At 52.9% G+C, this 15,498-nt stretch overlaps 1 protein-coding gene across 4 annotated transcripts; it reads left to right on the top strand.

The window, feature by feature from the left end:
- Positions 1 to 213: 213 nt before the first annotated feature.
- Telo2 (telomere maintenance 2) lies at positions 214 to 15,453 on the top strand. 4 transcript variants are annotated; one of them, XM_087571506.1, is made up of 21 exons: positions 214 to 458; positions 842 to 1,190; positions 2,350 to 2,627; positions 4,230 to 4,298; positions 4,549 to 4,693; positions 5,296 to 5,398; positions 7,982 to 8,050; positions 8,252 to 8,393; positions 8,474 to 8,610; positions 9,343 to 9,422; positions 9,552 to 9,665; positions 9,970 to 10,058; positions 10,225 to 10,316; positions 10,476 to 10,592; positions 10,709 to 10,780; positions 11,556 to 11,729; positions 12,345 to 12,436; positions 12,951 to 13,050; positions 13,395 to 13,459; positions 13,690 to 13,805; positions 14,884 to 15,453. In XM_087571506.1, exons 2-21 carry the CDS (start codon positions 856 to 858, stop codon positions 14,994 to 14,996), a joined length of 2,502 nt encoding a protein of 833 aa, XP_087427632.1. In that variant the 5' UTR covers positions 214 to 458; positions 842 to 855; the 3' UTR covers positions 14,997 to 15,453.
- Positions 15,454 to 15,498: the final 45 nt, after the last annotated feature.

The raw sequence follows: 15,498 nt of genomic DNA, 5'->3' as shown, positions 1-15,498 counted from the left end.
GCCAGTTGCCTAGTGGTCTAGAGTGGAAAGTCATAGGACCCAAGGCAGCGTAGGAGGCAGTGTGCTGGGGAGAGTCCCTCCAGAATTAAGGAAAACAGAGAGCAACCACAGAGGGACAGAAAGAACGGACACACCTACCCGAGTCCCGCCCTCAGCCTTGCCCACTCTAGGCTATTAGGCCACGCCTCTTCCTCTTGCGCAGGCGCAGATGCTGCAGTCACCAGCGCGTCGGCGCGCCGCTGGTTAGTCCCTAGCCATAAGTAGGTATTGGCCCCAGAAATTCTAAATATTCCTGTAAGTTTCGCGTGAGGTCTGCGACTTGGACTCAAGGCTGCCTTCCGCTGACACTGAATCTGGCGCGTGGTCCTGGTGCTGTGGCGAATCAGTGGCGCGCAAGAGGGAGCATGTAGCCTTGACTCTGAAGCATGCTGGCCAGAGGAACCCTGTAGGAGTGAATGGTTGGTGCAGTCGGGTCTGCAGTGGTGACGGCCTTGCAGAATGGCCAGTTTCCCTGCTCGTGTTTAGGGGGCTGGGTGCTAACCTGGAGCTGCAGACGCTGGAGTTGTAGTTACTGCAACCTGGAAAGCCACTCACTCATCCAAGTATCAGCGAGTTTGACAGCCACAGGGCATCGGGGAGGCAGGAAATCCTCGGGGAGGCGGGAAACCTGGAGAAGTACGGGATAGCGTGAGTGAGATTGTCAGTGAAGCTCTTGGAAGTGCAGAAGAGGGATGTTGGGGTTTCTGAGATTTGGAGCCAACCCTCCTGCTTCCTTCCTTAACTTCGTGGGTGCCATGGGAAGAATTCTTGACACTCAAACATACTTTTCTCGGACTCTCAGCCCTGTCCTGCAGGATGGACCCAGCACTGTCTGCTGTCAGGCTCACCGTCCAGGAAGCCATTCACACCCTTTCATCCTCAGAGGATGCTGGCCATATCCTTTCTACCCTGGGGACTCTGAAGCGATACCTCGGTAGAACCGAGGATCCAGTTCTTCCTGAGGAGAAGGAGGAGTTTGCCACCGTCCACTTCTCAGCCGTCCTCAGATGTCTGGTCAGCAAGCTCAGTCCAGGCTGGCTGGAGCTATCTCCCGATGGCCAGCTGGAGCAGCTTTGGGAGAGCTTTTTCCTGGACGGCCCGCCAGACCAAGCCTTCCTGGTGCTGATGGAAGCCATTGAGAGCACTGCTGGGTGAGCAGTTTATGAGCAACAGGACACTTAAGTTCTGAGAAGGGTCCCAATACCTTAAAACTGAGTGTAGCTGTGCCCAGCTCTGAAAAGGGAAGGACCCAGCATCTTAGCCTGGCCTCACTCCTTCTTGTTAAGGGCTGGGAGGAAGAGCAAAATTCACATTGCAGATAGCAAGAGCAGATCAGCGGCTCATAGAGTCTGCACTGTCTCCAGCTGATACCAGAAAGGTAGCCAGTCTCGTGCCATCCTCTTCTGGGGAGGGAGTGGTGTGTATCTGCAGGGTCTGGGACATCCTACACGTAACTGGCTAGTCATCGGGGGAACTAAGTGTTTTTTAGCTGGCGAGCAGATGTAAATACTTATGAAGTCATCGGGACTAGTCCTTTTTGGTATGTTTTGTTTTGTTCTTTTTGAAGCAAGATCTCTCTATGATGAGGCTCTGGCTGTCCCAGCCTTGAACTCAGAGATTCTCCACCCTCTGCCTCCAGGATGCCAGAATTAAAGGCATGCACCACCATGCCTAGCTTCTTGTTTTTTGAAATGGGGTCTCTTATCTGTTGGGAGGTTGTCAGTTAGGCTGGGTTGTCTGGCCGTGGAGTTTCAGGCATCCACTTGTCTTTGTATCCTCAGGGCTGGAGCTTCATGCTCTTGTCACCCCCTGGCTTTTTTTTTTTTTTTTTTTTTGGTAGAGGAATGAGGGGGTTGAGATGGGGTCTCACTAAATAGACCAGACTGTCCCTGAAACTCACTATATAGGCTTTGAACTCACTGACACTCTCCTGCTTTTGCCTCTTGTATGCTGGGATTAAGCTATGTGCCACCGTGCTTGTTGCTTGTCTCACTTGGCTTTGTTGGTGTTGCTTTTGTTGTTTGAGACAGGGTTTCTTGCTGTAGCCCTGGCTGTGCTGGAACAAGTTCAGGCTGGCCTGGAACCCCACCTGCCTCTGCTTTCTGAGTACTGCACGTGGGCCACCACTGCCCAGCTGACCTGGATTTTTTTCATGTGTTTTATGGGAATGAAGCTTAGGTTCATGCTTACAGGGCTTATTTTCACTAAGTGAGCCATCTCCCTAGCTCTGGGACTGATTCTTTATGGCCAGAAGGGAGCACTAGTAGGGAGCGATCGAGGGCTCTGCCCAATACACTCGCGGTTCTTTAGCCCTAGCTTCCGTCTGATGAAGATGGCTCGGCTGCTGGACACATTTCTGCACGCCGGCAGAGTGGCCGCTCTCATGGAGGAGCAGTGTCGGCCGCAGACAAAGCCCAGCTTCCCCCTGTTCCAGGAGACGCTGCTCAGCAAAGTCGTGGGCTTACCAGATCTCCTGGGCAACCGTCTCCAGCGGGACAACCTGACCCAGTTCTTCCCCCAGAATTACTTCCCTCTGCTGGGCCTGGAGGTCATGCGGGCACTAAAGGCGGCCGTGAACTTTCTCCAAGGTGAGCACCCTGCCTCGACATCTCTCCTGGCCTTTATCATTCTCCCTCCTCTTCTCGAAGCCTGTGGGCCCTGAAGAGTCAGGAAAGTGCTGTCAGGTAGGTTAGAGGCTGCCCCGTTCCAGACCCTCTTGTATCGCCTGACAGAGTTTCATCTCTCTTTTGGGTCTTGATCTTGGGGAGTTAACTCCGACCCTAGGACCCTTTGGTTCTTAGCTGAATGTTAGGCAAAGTCACCAAGGCCTGCTTTTCCCGCCCAGTCACTTGTATTTCTGAGAAACCGTCCTTGTTTACTGAGGTTCACTTCCACGTATCTTCGGTGGTGTTTTGAGTGCTGACTGTTCTTGGCTCTCAGGGCGGATGCTTTTCACACGCATGTCCGGCACTCTGGGGACTGCTGTCACCACAGACTTCTAGGAACCACCCCGTAGGTGTCAAAGGTTAGCCCTGCCCTCTCTGGAACATTACTACTGGTTCTCCCTGGAACATATCCCAAGAGTGGAATTGGGAAGGGCCATCATGATTCCTGGGTTGTCAGATACAGGCCTGTGAGATTGACTGACGAGCCCGTGCCTCTTCCTAAAGTGTCCCTGCCTTCCTTCTTGTGCCTGTCACATGCCACTTAGAACCATACCCCAGCCTAACGGGAGCTACTCTGGCTGCCTTCTCTCCCTCTGCTCCTAGCTATGTTTTCATTCCTCAGCCCAGCACCTGAGGGCTCCTGTGTCCTTTACCCATGTGACCCCAGAAGAAGCTGGTCCACTGGAGTTTTGGCATGGCCTCAACCTGGTCTTTCTGGTCTGTTTTGTTTTGTCTCGCTTTTGAGACAGACAGGGTCTCACTCTATTCTTAGTGGCACTTGGATTCTGTCCTTGAAGCCTAAGTTCCCATCCTCTGTCATGGTGTGTTTGGCATGTCTGTTTTCTAACAGGCACCATCAATCATCTCAGCTCTACTTGTGGGAGGCTGCCACCCCATCTCCTCTTTGTTCTTGACCTCCTCATGGCTCCTTCTTTACCAAGGAGACAGGCCTTGTGGGCAGTGGCTGCTGTGGTGGTTAGAGCCCAGTTCTGAGTCAGTAGTCGGCTCCTAGTCCAGGCCGCATCTGGTGCCTCCTCAGTGATGTAGGTAGGGTCATTGTCATTGAGATGATGTGCGATGATGTTGTTTTGTTTTGTTTTGATTTGTTTCTGAAACGGGGTTTCTCTTTCTTTTCTTTTTTTTTTCCCCGGGAGCTGGGGACCGAACCCAGGCCTTGCACTTGCTAGGCAAGCACTCTACCACTGAGCTAAATCCCCAACCCCTCTCTGGGTTTCTCTCTGTCCTAGAACTCATTCTGTAGGCCAGGCCTGTGATGAATTCAGAGATCCACCTATCTCTGTCAACCAAGCTTTGGACTAAAGGCGTGTGCCATCAGCACTCAGCTTGTGTGTATTGTGTGCAGTACTTTTAAAGCACATTATTACTGGATTTTCTCTCATGTTAGATTGAAATGCACATCTGTTCCAAGGAATTTCCGCTGCTGGCTTGGCCACTAAGCTTAAGGTCACTGTGCGTGGTCAGATGTCCTGCCGACTTATTTTGCAGTCTTGCTTTCTGTTTCAGGTGGTCTAGACTGCTCTGTCTCCTTTGTGTCTCAAGTTCTGGGGAAGGTGTGCATCCAGGGGCGAAAGAGTGAGTAGTGCCTGACCCCTTCCACCTTCTATAGAGGAGGGTGGGGAATCATCGTACGTCCCAAACAGTGATATGTAAGTGGACTCTTGCCTTCAGTGGGATTCCCTCACTTGGGTCTGACTCTGGTTCGGTGATGTCTCTGGGCTTGCCCATGTCTGTGAACCTGTGGGTCTGTGGGTACCGGGCGCCTCCATTGGCTTCCCGCTGAGGGTGGCTCCTGAAACCCAGGGCCTCTGTGTCCCCTCAGAAGAGATCCTGGGTGTGCTGGTGCCCCAGCTGACAGTGCTCACCCAGGACAGCTGTCTGTGGCAACGGGTGTGCTGGCGCCTGGTGGAGCAAGTGCCTGACCGGGCAGTGGAGGCCGTGCTGACAGGACTTGTAGAGGCCGCTCCCAGGTAAGCAGCGGGGTTGCAGGGTAGACTCATCATTGGTGCCGTTCCCTCTGCAGCTATTCTGGGTGCCGTACTAGAACCCGTGCCCTACACCGATGGGGTAGTCCACCTCTCAGCATCACACTTTGAGGCTGGCCAGTATTTGTGATCCCCCCACCCCCCATCCCCTTGTTGGGCTGGTCCTCTCAGCTCTGATGTGGGGGTCCAGGCTTCCCATGGATGTTCACACTCATTCTGGGAAGGAGAAAGATTAAGGACAGACTCAGGTTGTAGAAGGGCTAGCCTAGAGTCTCAGAGCGAGCAGGAGGCAGAGCACAGGGTACCGTACTGTTTGTTTTTCCTTGTCTTTTTTTTTTGTTTGTTTTAAAGATTTATTTATTCATGTATTATATATAAGTACACTGTAGCTGTCTTCAGATACACCAGAAGAGGGCACCAGACCTGATTATAGATGGTTGTGAGCCACCATGTGGTTGCTGGGAATTGAACTCAGGACCTCTGGAAGAGCAGTGGGGTGCTCTTAACCGCTGAGCCATCTCTCCAGCCCTTTCCTTGTCTTTTAAGGCCGACTTGTGATTCGAGTTCCTTCTGCCCCTGCCTCACAGGCCTGAAGTCCTGTCACGACTACTAGGGAACCTGGTGGTGAAGAATAAGAAAGCACGGTTTGTGATGACCCGGAAGCTTCTGTTCCTGCAGTACCAGCACACAGTGAGAAGGCTGGGACGGGGGGAGTCTATGTGCTTTCCAAGTCATGGGAAGAACTGTTATTAACAGTGGGGAAAGGGGCCCGGCTTGGTGGCACACGCCTTTAATCTCTTGGTGTTGATACCAAGAGGCAGACAGGACAGGAGTATGGCTTGGATAGAAGGCCTGGCTCTGAGAGGATTTGAGAGCATAGGCCAGAGGCCTCTGAGAACTGGAATACCAGAGAGCTAGCTGGTTGGCTGTCCAGATTGGCCTGAGCCGGTATTGGGTCCCCCTGGTGGCCAGAGAGCAAGAGGACAGCAGGTAAGGCCAGGTTGTCTGGTGGGTGAGTGGAGAATCTGAGGAGAGATGGACTCTCTCTGGCTCCTGTGAGAAGGATCAGGATATGAGGAGACAAGGTGAAGCTGAAGTAACTCCTACCTACTGCATGCAGGGACACTCGGGCAGGAGTCTCGGAGAGTCCCCCCAGTCACCTGAGCTGGGAGCTGGCGCAGCTGAAGTGTGCAGGTGAAGGAAGGGATGGAGTCACTTTAATAACCTGGCCATCCTTCACGAGGGCAGGTGGGCAGTGCCGAGATGTAAACAAAGGCAGAGCTGATCCCCACAGAACCCTGATGAATGAGTCCAGCATTCTGTTCTAAGCGGTCAGGTCATAAGCCGGTCAGTGGAATAACACCTCCAACTGAGAACTTCAAATGCCAGAGTAAACTTTGTACAGTCGCTCCTGGATGGCAGGGCGGTGGATATAGAGATCGTTGTGAGAGGGGCACCTTTTGGGATTAGGGAGACAGCTTGGTTCACATAGTTCTTGACGTGTAATCAAGGGGGCCGAGTTTAAGCCCCCTTGAATCTGCATAAAATGCAGGGCATGGCGGCACATGCCTGTCATCCCAGGGCTGGAGAGGCAGAGACAGATGGGGGTGAGTCCCAGTTCCCACTGAGACCCTATTTCCAAGCCAGGAATGGTGGTGCATACTTCTAATCCCAGTAGTCGGGAGGCAGAAGCAGGTAGATCTCTTAATAAGTTCAAGGACAGCCTGGTCTACAGAGCAAGTTCTGGGATAGCCAGGGCTACAGAGAGAAACCCTGTCTTGAAAAACAAAGGTTGGAGGGACACCGTGGCCAAGGCAACAATGTAAGAGTCAATGTTTCGTATGGGCTTATAGTTTCAGAGGGTCAATTCGGGTCTACAGTGTCCGAGCTAGGCGATGGGTGCAGCCACGGCTGAGAGCTTGTATCTTGATCTGAAAGTAGGAGCAGAGAGAGGGAGGAGGAACCTAAGAATGGAGTCTTTAGAGACCAAAGTCAGTCCCTTAGTGAAACACTTCTTCCAACAAGGCCACATGCTTCCCAAACATGTCTGCCAGCTGGGGACCGAGGATTAAAATGTATGAGGCTGTTCCCATTCACCAGTGAGCTTGGGAGGCAGAGGCAGGTGGGTCTCTAAGTTCCAGTCCAGCCCGGTCTACAGAGCAAGTTGTAGGACAGCCAGGGCTACATGAGAGAGAGAATTTGTCTCCAAAACAAGTTGGATGTCTCCTAAGGTATGACACCCAAGGTTCCACATACATGTATGCACGCACATGTTCATGTGACTACACACACAACCCACGTACTTAATACATACACTTCCACAGTGCGTACACACGTGCACACACACATACAAAGAGACTAGCTGACAGTTTACCGTACACTGTTCGATCAAGATGCTTAAGCCAGGGGTTGGGGATTTAGCTCAGTGGTAGAGCGCTTGCCTAGGAAGCGCAAGGCCCAGGGTTCAATCCCCAGCTCCGAAAAAAAGAACCAAAAAAAAAAAAAAAAAAAAAAAAAAGATGCTTAAGCCAGAAAAAGCACGGTCAACTGGGGATCTGCCATGGCAGTGTTCTGTGTGAGAGCAGGAGGTGACAGGGGATTCGCTACCTCAGTCATGGAATATGGAAGGTAAAGGAAGCGTGAATGAGCGAGGGGTGGCCCTGGTGGTCCGTGCCTCTATTCTAGCATGAGAGCGGTGGAGGCATAATTGCCATGTTTGATGCCGGCACAGCCAACATTGTGAGACCCTGTCTTAAAAAACTGCAAAGAGGAGAGATGGCTCAGGGGTTAAGAGCACTGAGTGTTCTGTGGAGAACCCTGGCTTAGTTCCTAGTACCCACGTAGGGAAGCCTACAAATGCTTGGACTCTAGCTCCATGGGATCTGACACACTCTTCTGGCCTCTGTGGCACCTGCACACACTTACATACACACACGATAAGACTCTAGGTTCAGACGCCTTACAAAAGGGCGATGTCCAAGAGTCGTCGTGGAGAGCACAGCGTGCCAGTATGTATGTGGGCTGAGAAACCCAGGACTGAGGGTGTCCTCTACCACAAGAGCCTTAAGGTCTGAAATCTGACAGATAACCCACTGGGTTTCAGTTTGGCTGAAATGGAAAGTATAAAACTTATCAGCTGGAACTGGCAGTACCGAGGTGGAAGTGAGAGCTGCTGTCTGGTTTGTGGGAGGCCGGAGCTCGACGGCTCCATTCCATCCCATTCTTCTTGGGAGCAGTCTCTGCCTGGTAGACAGGACTCCACTTTTGTTGTAGACACCCATGGTGCAGAGCCTGCTGGGGTACTTGGCTTTAGACAGTCAGCGTCGGCCACTCCTCATACAGGTGAGCGTCACTCATCCCTCCAAGCCCGTGGTATTCCAGGAAGAAGGGGACAGTCAGGGGACTGTCAAGTGATGGGGAGGGCAGGGGTCCAGCTTTCCTTTCCCTCGAGACCCTTAGGACAGCAGTAGGCTCTGGCCTGAGACTTGGGTGGCTGAGGTGTAGGCTGCTGCCTGAATGGGCTGGGGCCCTGCTGTTTGCCAGGTGCTTAAGGAGCTGCTGGAGACCTGGGGCAGCAGCAGTGCCGTCCGGCACGCACCCCTGGAGCAACAGTGTTACATCAGCAAGGCCATCCTTGTGTGCATGGCACACCTCGGGGAGTCGGAGCTGCAGGACGTCCGGGATGGTAAGCAGGCTGTGGCATGGGCACACCCTACCCCCTAACACTTGGAGGAGCCCTTTAGGATTCATGTCTGCTGCTTTAAGAATTGCTGGCCAGCATGATGGCAGGTGTGAAGTGCCGCCTGGACAGCAGCCTACCCCCTGTGCGTCGCTTGGGCATGGTTGTGGCCGAAGTCATCAGCTCCAGGATCCACCCCGAGGGGCCTCCCCTGAAATTCCAAGTGAGCAGGCTGTCTTCTCTATGTCCTCTTGGTGACAGGGCCCCGGGTTACCTCTGCTGATATAGCAGCACGTCTAGTACCTCACCTTTCCGGGATCTAGGATTGAGGCCTACCCTAGGCTGGGCATGTGAAGGGCCAAGGCTTCATGCATGGGGCAGTTCTAACTAACTCCAACTCTTGGTGGGTGGGAGTGAGCATGGGTTTGTGCGTGGTCAAGGCCAAGTCTGTGATAATGTGGTATGTTCCTGGCTTGGTTAGACAGAAGAGAAGGATCCATGCTTGGGGTTGGTCTGCTGGACCTGGGTACTCTGAGTCCAGGGGACAGTGGGGGCTGCTCTGGGCTGGCAGTGGGTAGGGCGTGTCAGCCTCTACTGATCACTAATGGGCATGGGCACTGCCAGGTTGGATAGCGAAGGCCTTGACTGTGTTGGGCCCTGCATGGCTTCACTGTGAGCCTGTAGATGTAGCCTCTGCTGAGTGACACATCTTTGGGTGCGTCAGCATTCATGGGTCTCAGTCTCGAAGGAGGACGACGTGGCTTTTAGGCACACCTAGCACCGTGCTTAGCTCGAGGTGGGCATTCAGAAGTTGCTTCAGGAAAGGTGGTTGTGTTGGCCAAGCTGTGAAGTGAGATCAGGTGGCATGAGAGGAGGGTCGGCTTGGGCTGCTTGTCGGTGAGGAGGTGGCATTGGAAGCCTGTGGGCACCACTGACTCCAGTGTATCTGCAACAGTACGAAGACGATGAGATGAGCCGAGAGTTGCTGGCTTTGGCTGCTCCAGGGCCTGCGAGTGACTGCTCCTTGGAGGCACGGTGAGGGCCTCTTCATTCCCAGCCCCCACAAAAGTTAAGGGGGCTTGTCTAGGCAGATAATAGAAGCCTCTCTGGGAAATGTGGTGCTCAAGGCTCTCCTGGATGACCCTGCTGCTGCTTGTCTGCTAGAGGCCCATCCCCAGCTCCTGTTGCCACAGAGCCTCCTGTAGAGACACCAGAAAAGACCATGGAGAGTGATGTCCACCCAGCTCAGCCACAGGGCTCTGACTCAGAGCTTGACAGGTAGGGCAGGGAATCCTTGGTCTCTGTGGGTCCAAAGATTGACTGAGGGTGACTTTCTGTTCACATGTGGGGTGAGTTGACCATGCGTAGGAAGGTGCTAATCCCGGTCCTCCTCACCTTCCTGCCAGTCTGAAGCAGGAGCTTGGGCAGGGCCAGGGTGCTACCTTTCCGTGTAGCCATCTCCTGCAGCTGTCAGGTTCCTGGGAGGGAATTTTAGAATCTTCAGGCCTTACCGCCGAGGAAACAAAAATGATTCTAGGTCCTGACCAGGATGGACAGACACTGTCTGTTTGTCTTACCACAGTGATGATGAGTTCATCCCCTACGACATGTCAGGGGACAAAGAGCTGAAGAGCAGCAAGGAGCCCCTGTATATCCGAGACTGTGTGGAAGGTGGGCTTTGCTGAGGTCGGGTCATTGTGCTTACCCCACAATAGCTTGGTTTGACGGATCCCGGGGTTTGGCCTCACTTCCCCTTGTCCTAGAGTTACTGCCAGTCCTCATTTTGGCGCTCTGGGCATACTGGAGCCGTACTGAGGCTTGTCTGGGTTCTGTGCAGCCTTGACTACATCTGAGGACATAGAACGCTGGGAGGCTTCCCTAAAGGTGCTTGAGGGCCTGGTGTATAGGAACCCCCAGGCCACTCGGGAGGTGAGCAGTAAGAGGATGTGTCAGGGTATGTGGGGAGGTTGGGAACTTCTGGGGTGGCAGTTCTCCTGTGGCATCTGTATCCTAGATCTTAGAGGGTGGCACTGGATTGCTGGCTGGGCGTATTGGGCTGAAGGCATCTTGACTCCTGTCCCTGTGCAGGTAAGCGTGGAGCTGGCCAAGGTGCTACTGCACCTGGAAGAGAAGACCTGTGTAGCAGAGTTTGAGCAGCTGCGCCAGAGGGCTCTGGTGGCTGTCACAGTCACAGACCCGGAGCAGGTAGGTCCTAGCCAGACCAGGAGCATCAGAAACCCTGGTGGCCCCATTCTAGGCCCCGATCGGGCCCTTGGGTAGTCTGTGACTTTAGCACAGTGGCTTCTCCTTTGTCTACCCAGGTAGCCAAGTATCTGACCTCACAGTTCTATGGCCTGAACTATAGCCTCCGGCAGCGCATGGACATCCTGGATGTAAGTGACCCTGACCCATGCCCTGTCAGGCCTAGGCTGCACTAAATTGGGAAATTGACCTGCACGGACTGCAGCCGAAGATCACCCCGTGCTTACTTGGAATGCGAGAGGCCGAAGCAATTCTTTTATTTGTGTGGCTTTAAAATGGGTTTTATTTATTGTGTGTGTGTGTGTGTCCCTGTGTCCCTGTTTGCATGGTTCATATTCATATGACCGTGTGTCTGTGAGTATGCGCATGCTGTGTGTAGTGCTGTGGAGGCCGGAAGAGGGTGTTGGATTCCTTGGAGTTGGACTTACAGGTGGTTGAGAGCCATCCAACACTGGTGGTGGGAACTGAACTCCGGTCCTCTACAAGGACACTGGGCATCCTTAACCACTACGTCTTAACCAGTTCTGATGTGTATTCTATATTGGTATATTTTCATACAACATGACATTTATCATTATAGGATAAACAGAACGTATTCTTCCTGTGCCTGGGTATCTTCCAGGCTGCCGAGCTTTGCGGATACCTGGCTACTCACCCACCTTTTGAAGAGCATCCTTCCCCAGACACACATACTCTTGAGTCTTCTGTCAACATTTCAGTTACTATTTTATGTGTATGAGTGTTTTGTCTGTATGTACGTTAGTGCACTATATGTGTGAGCTGCCTGTGGAAACCAGAAAAGGCGTAGGTGTTGGGAAGCAAACCTGAGTCCTCAGCGGGGCAGTGAGGGCTCTGAACCTCTTTGGCCATCTCTCTAGTCCCTGCTCACTGAGTCTTTTCTCCTAGGTTCTCGTTCTTGCTGCCCAGGCACTGTCTCGGCCAAGGAGCCTCCAGAGACTCTCCCAGCACAGTTCCCCTGCTTCGGGCACCTCGCGTTCACCAGCACTGGCTATTTCTCAGCCTGACTGGCAGGTAGTTGTGGAGGAGCGGATCAGAAGCAAGACGAGGAGGTTCTCCAAGGTAACAGGACTGTCCAGGTCCTATGTGTCATGACCTCCAACCGTCAGGTTATTTTATTGCTACTTCATAACTGTAACTTTGCTACTGTTGAGTTGTAATGCAAATATCTGATATGCAGGATGTTTGATCTGCAACCCGGAAGGGCTGGTGACCCACAGGTTGAGATCTGCTGCAGCTCTAGTGTTGGCTGACTGAAGGGAACTCAGTCAGGGTCAGCTCCAGTGTTGGTGCTCCTTCGAGCACAAGTTTATGTACAAACTGAAGCGTGTCAGACCAACACGATTTTAAAACATGGCAGTGAAGACTCAGGTCTCAGGAGTGCCACATCAGAAACAAACAAACAAACAAACAAAAAATTACCCTGGGACTATGGTGTCTGGGCTGGAGACCAGGCTATTTGGTTTGCCACCATGCACAGATCATCCTGTGGTGAGGACCATCTAGGTGTGAATGTGAAGGGTTGGAACTCTTTGCTGTCAAACCACAGTAGCCTGAGACTAAGTGCCCTCTCCACAGGGTCCTGACCCAGGGCGGCCAGGGCAAGCCTAAGTGGGCTGTACAACTGCACCTAATGGTGGTAGCATTGTACCTTGACTAATGCTGTGTGCTTGACAGGGCTGTCCTCGGAGGGAGGTGTCAGGCGTCCCCAATGAATTCAACTCCGTGGCTGGATATTTCTTCTTCCCCCTCCTACAGCACTTTGACAGGTGAAGTTTCTGGAACTTTGGACACACTCCTGTGAATAGTAGTTGTGACATAGTAAGGTCTAAGTGTGGGCTTGAGTTAAATGGTGTGGAATATTCTGGAAAGTCCTTTTGCTATTGAGTCTTATGGTGAGGGTATAATCATCACAGTGTTCTTTGATCTTGGGTTTACGGCGATGCTGTCAGTGCTGCTGGCCTGCTGCTCACCCGTTGCCTACCTCCTCTCATCTCTGCAGCTGAGTCTCGTCCCATGCTTAGCCTGTGAGATTTCGGTGACAGCATAGGGTGTGACCTTGACTCGGGGCCTGACTTGTGCCTGGCAGCACCTGGTGTGCTGAGCCGTGGACATGCCTTCCCCTTGGGGCTGTCCTTTGCCGTGTTAGCCCAGGGTGTGAAGGTGGGAGGAAGACTATGCGAACCTCCAAGGGTTTGGGTTTCTGTCGTAACGCTCATTCTGGGCTCTTCTTAGCCAACATTAGGTTTTGGGGTGCTCCACTCACTCAACTCTATGTTGTAGGCCTCTGGTGACCTTCGACCTTTTAGGAGACGATCAGTTGGTACTCGGAAGACTGACCCACACCTTAGCGTCCCTGATGTACCTGGCTGTTAACACCACAGTGAGTTGGGAATGGGAACTAAAAGCCCTGCCACATAGTTTCATAGCAGTGTGGCTGTAGGAATAAACTCCAGTGCTCACAAGACAGGACCTGAGCTCTGCACGGCTCGTCCATCCCCTATCTGTGGGCAGTACAGGATGATCAAGGGCATAGACGTGAGCTCTGGACCTCAGAAGACATCTTCCCCTGCCTGTGGCCTTATGGGCAGTCTGTACAAAGCTCCCTGAGACACTGATGCATCCCCACTCAGAGGCGAGCCCTGACACAGTGGCATCCTGTCTTTGAGGCACATGTTGGGAATGAACGTAGCAACCCTCACCAGCCATCCCTGTGCTGACTTCTAGGTGGCTGTGCCTATGGGTAAGGCCCTGCTGGAGTTTGTATGGGCCCTTCGCTTCCACGTTGACATGTGAGTGACCCATGGGGCTAAGGGCAGCATTGTGTCTCCAAGGCAGCATGCCTGACATTTCCTAACAAGTAGTCAGCCATGCCTGAGGGGCTCAGACAGGGCTGGAGTGAGCTCTGTGGTAGTTGGCCTGCTGGACTCGGTACAAGGGGGAGGTCCTTCCTGTAGGCCAGTTGGGGCTCCATTCACAGAGCCATACCGACCTCACCTTTCCCCACCCTCTTGATTGGTAGTTATGTCCGCCGGGGCTTGCTGTCTGCTGTGTCCTCTGTCCTCCTCAGTGTACCTACAGAGCGGCTGTTGAGGGACCTGCCAGATGAGCTACTGGAAGCCAGATCCTGGTTGGCAGGTTAGTGTCTGGACTGGAACAGTGACACCAGGTGTGGAGTGGCTGGAGTAGATGGGGCTAGGCCAGCCAGTCTGAGTAGGCCTGTCCTGTTTCCGCTCTGACAGCTGTGACAACATGAGTGTGGGGAACCAGGGGACAGTGATTAACCTGTGTCTTTAGTGATTACTACCTGGCTCTCAACAGAAACTCAGAAAGCTCCCAAATTCAAATCCAGACACAACAGCACACACCTTTAATCCCAGTACTTGGGAAGCAGAGACAGATGGAGCTCTATGAGTTCAGGGTTAAGCTGGTCTACATAGTGGGTGCTAGGCCAGCCAGGTCTACATACTGAGACTGATTTAAAGTCAAATCCAGACAGGTTATGTGGCAGTAGCGAATGCTGAGGTTTCCATCTAGAACCACTCTGGAGTATCTGCCACTCTTTGTTCTACCTCTCTGCATCTTTTCTTTTTTTTTTTTTTTTTTTTTTCTTTTTTTCGGAGCTGGGGACCGAACCCAGGGCCTTGCGCTTGCTAGGCAAGCGCTCTACCACTGAGCTAAATCCCCAACCCTCTGCATCTTTTCTTAAAAGTCAGTTGCAGACACTGACTCTTCACCCCAAGCCTCACGACTGTTCTGGGACCCACTGGGAAGTACACATCCAGAGCCCCAGCTTCCGACAGGCTCTGTGACTGACCCAGAGACAGGGCCAGACTGTGGCTTTCACAGGACTCCTAGGTACGCCTGGGCCTGTGTATCTTCTACTTTTTCTCTTTCTGATGATTAGTCGCAGAAGGTCCTGACCATTATTCCCCAAGTTCCCCGTGCTGTCAGCCATCTTGGGCAAGGCCAGGTTCTTCTCAGGGTCATGTGCTAAATCCCCCAGGTTCTAATCTCTGACTTGTTTTATCCAGGTCAGTGCTTGGGCTGCTGAACTATGCACCTGACCTGTCTGTTCCCTCCTGTGGAGCTGGATCTCTGTGGTGGGACCTCAGAGAGAGGTCTCTCGGTGGCCCGTGAGGAAGTGTGGAGGGACAGACATGATCTAACTGGCTCTGCCCTGTCACTCATGTGTTCTCTATTTCTACTTTGGCAGATGTGGCTGAGAGGGATGTGGATGAGGACTGCAGGGAGCTGGCAGTAAGGTCTTTGCTGCTCCTGGAGAGACTCAAAGACAAGCTCCTGTCCAGTTGCTCTCCACAGCCCTGAGGAGTCTCCACAGGGGCCCGAATGGAGCCTCGGCCATCAGCACTGGAAGAAGGGAAGACCTCTGAGGAGCAGAGTCCGCACCCCTGGGCTTTAGTGGGGGCCGTTTGCTTGGTCCCTATATGCATGAAGTAGGCTCCTATCAATATGACCCCACTGTTACTTAAACCTTGGCCAGGCTAAGTGGTCAGCTAAAAATGCTGGGGAGCCTGTGCCATGGGACATAACAGCTTTGAACTGACAGAACTGGGGCTGGGATATGGGGCCCAAGATGTGCCTCCTGAGAGCAGAACTTTGTGCTCTCTGTCCAGGGCCTCAAGAGTAGACAAGAGACAGCTACTCAGTCTTTCCTATACTCGGATGGGGATGCTAGGATAGCAGACCAGGGGCAGCCTACTGGCTCCCCAAGGGCTTTGCAACACTGTGTTCCTGTGAGAATAAACAGGCTGCGGACACCACACAAGCTGCTTCTGCGGTTCTCGCTGGCAAGGACTTTAGTTCCTAC

Source organism: Rattus norvegicus, chromosome 10 (assembly GCF_021556685.1).
Source record: "Rattus norvegicus strain SHRSP/BbbUtx chromosome 10, alternate assembly SHRSP_T2T, whole genome shotgun sequence".
In the NCBI taxonomy this organism is placed as follows: Eukaryota; Metazoa; Chordata; class Mammalia; order Rodentia; family Muridae; genus Rattus; species Rattus norvegicus.
Note: the sequence above shows the minus strand (reverse complement) of the source record. Positions and strands in the feature narration are given on the sequence as shown.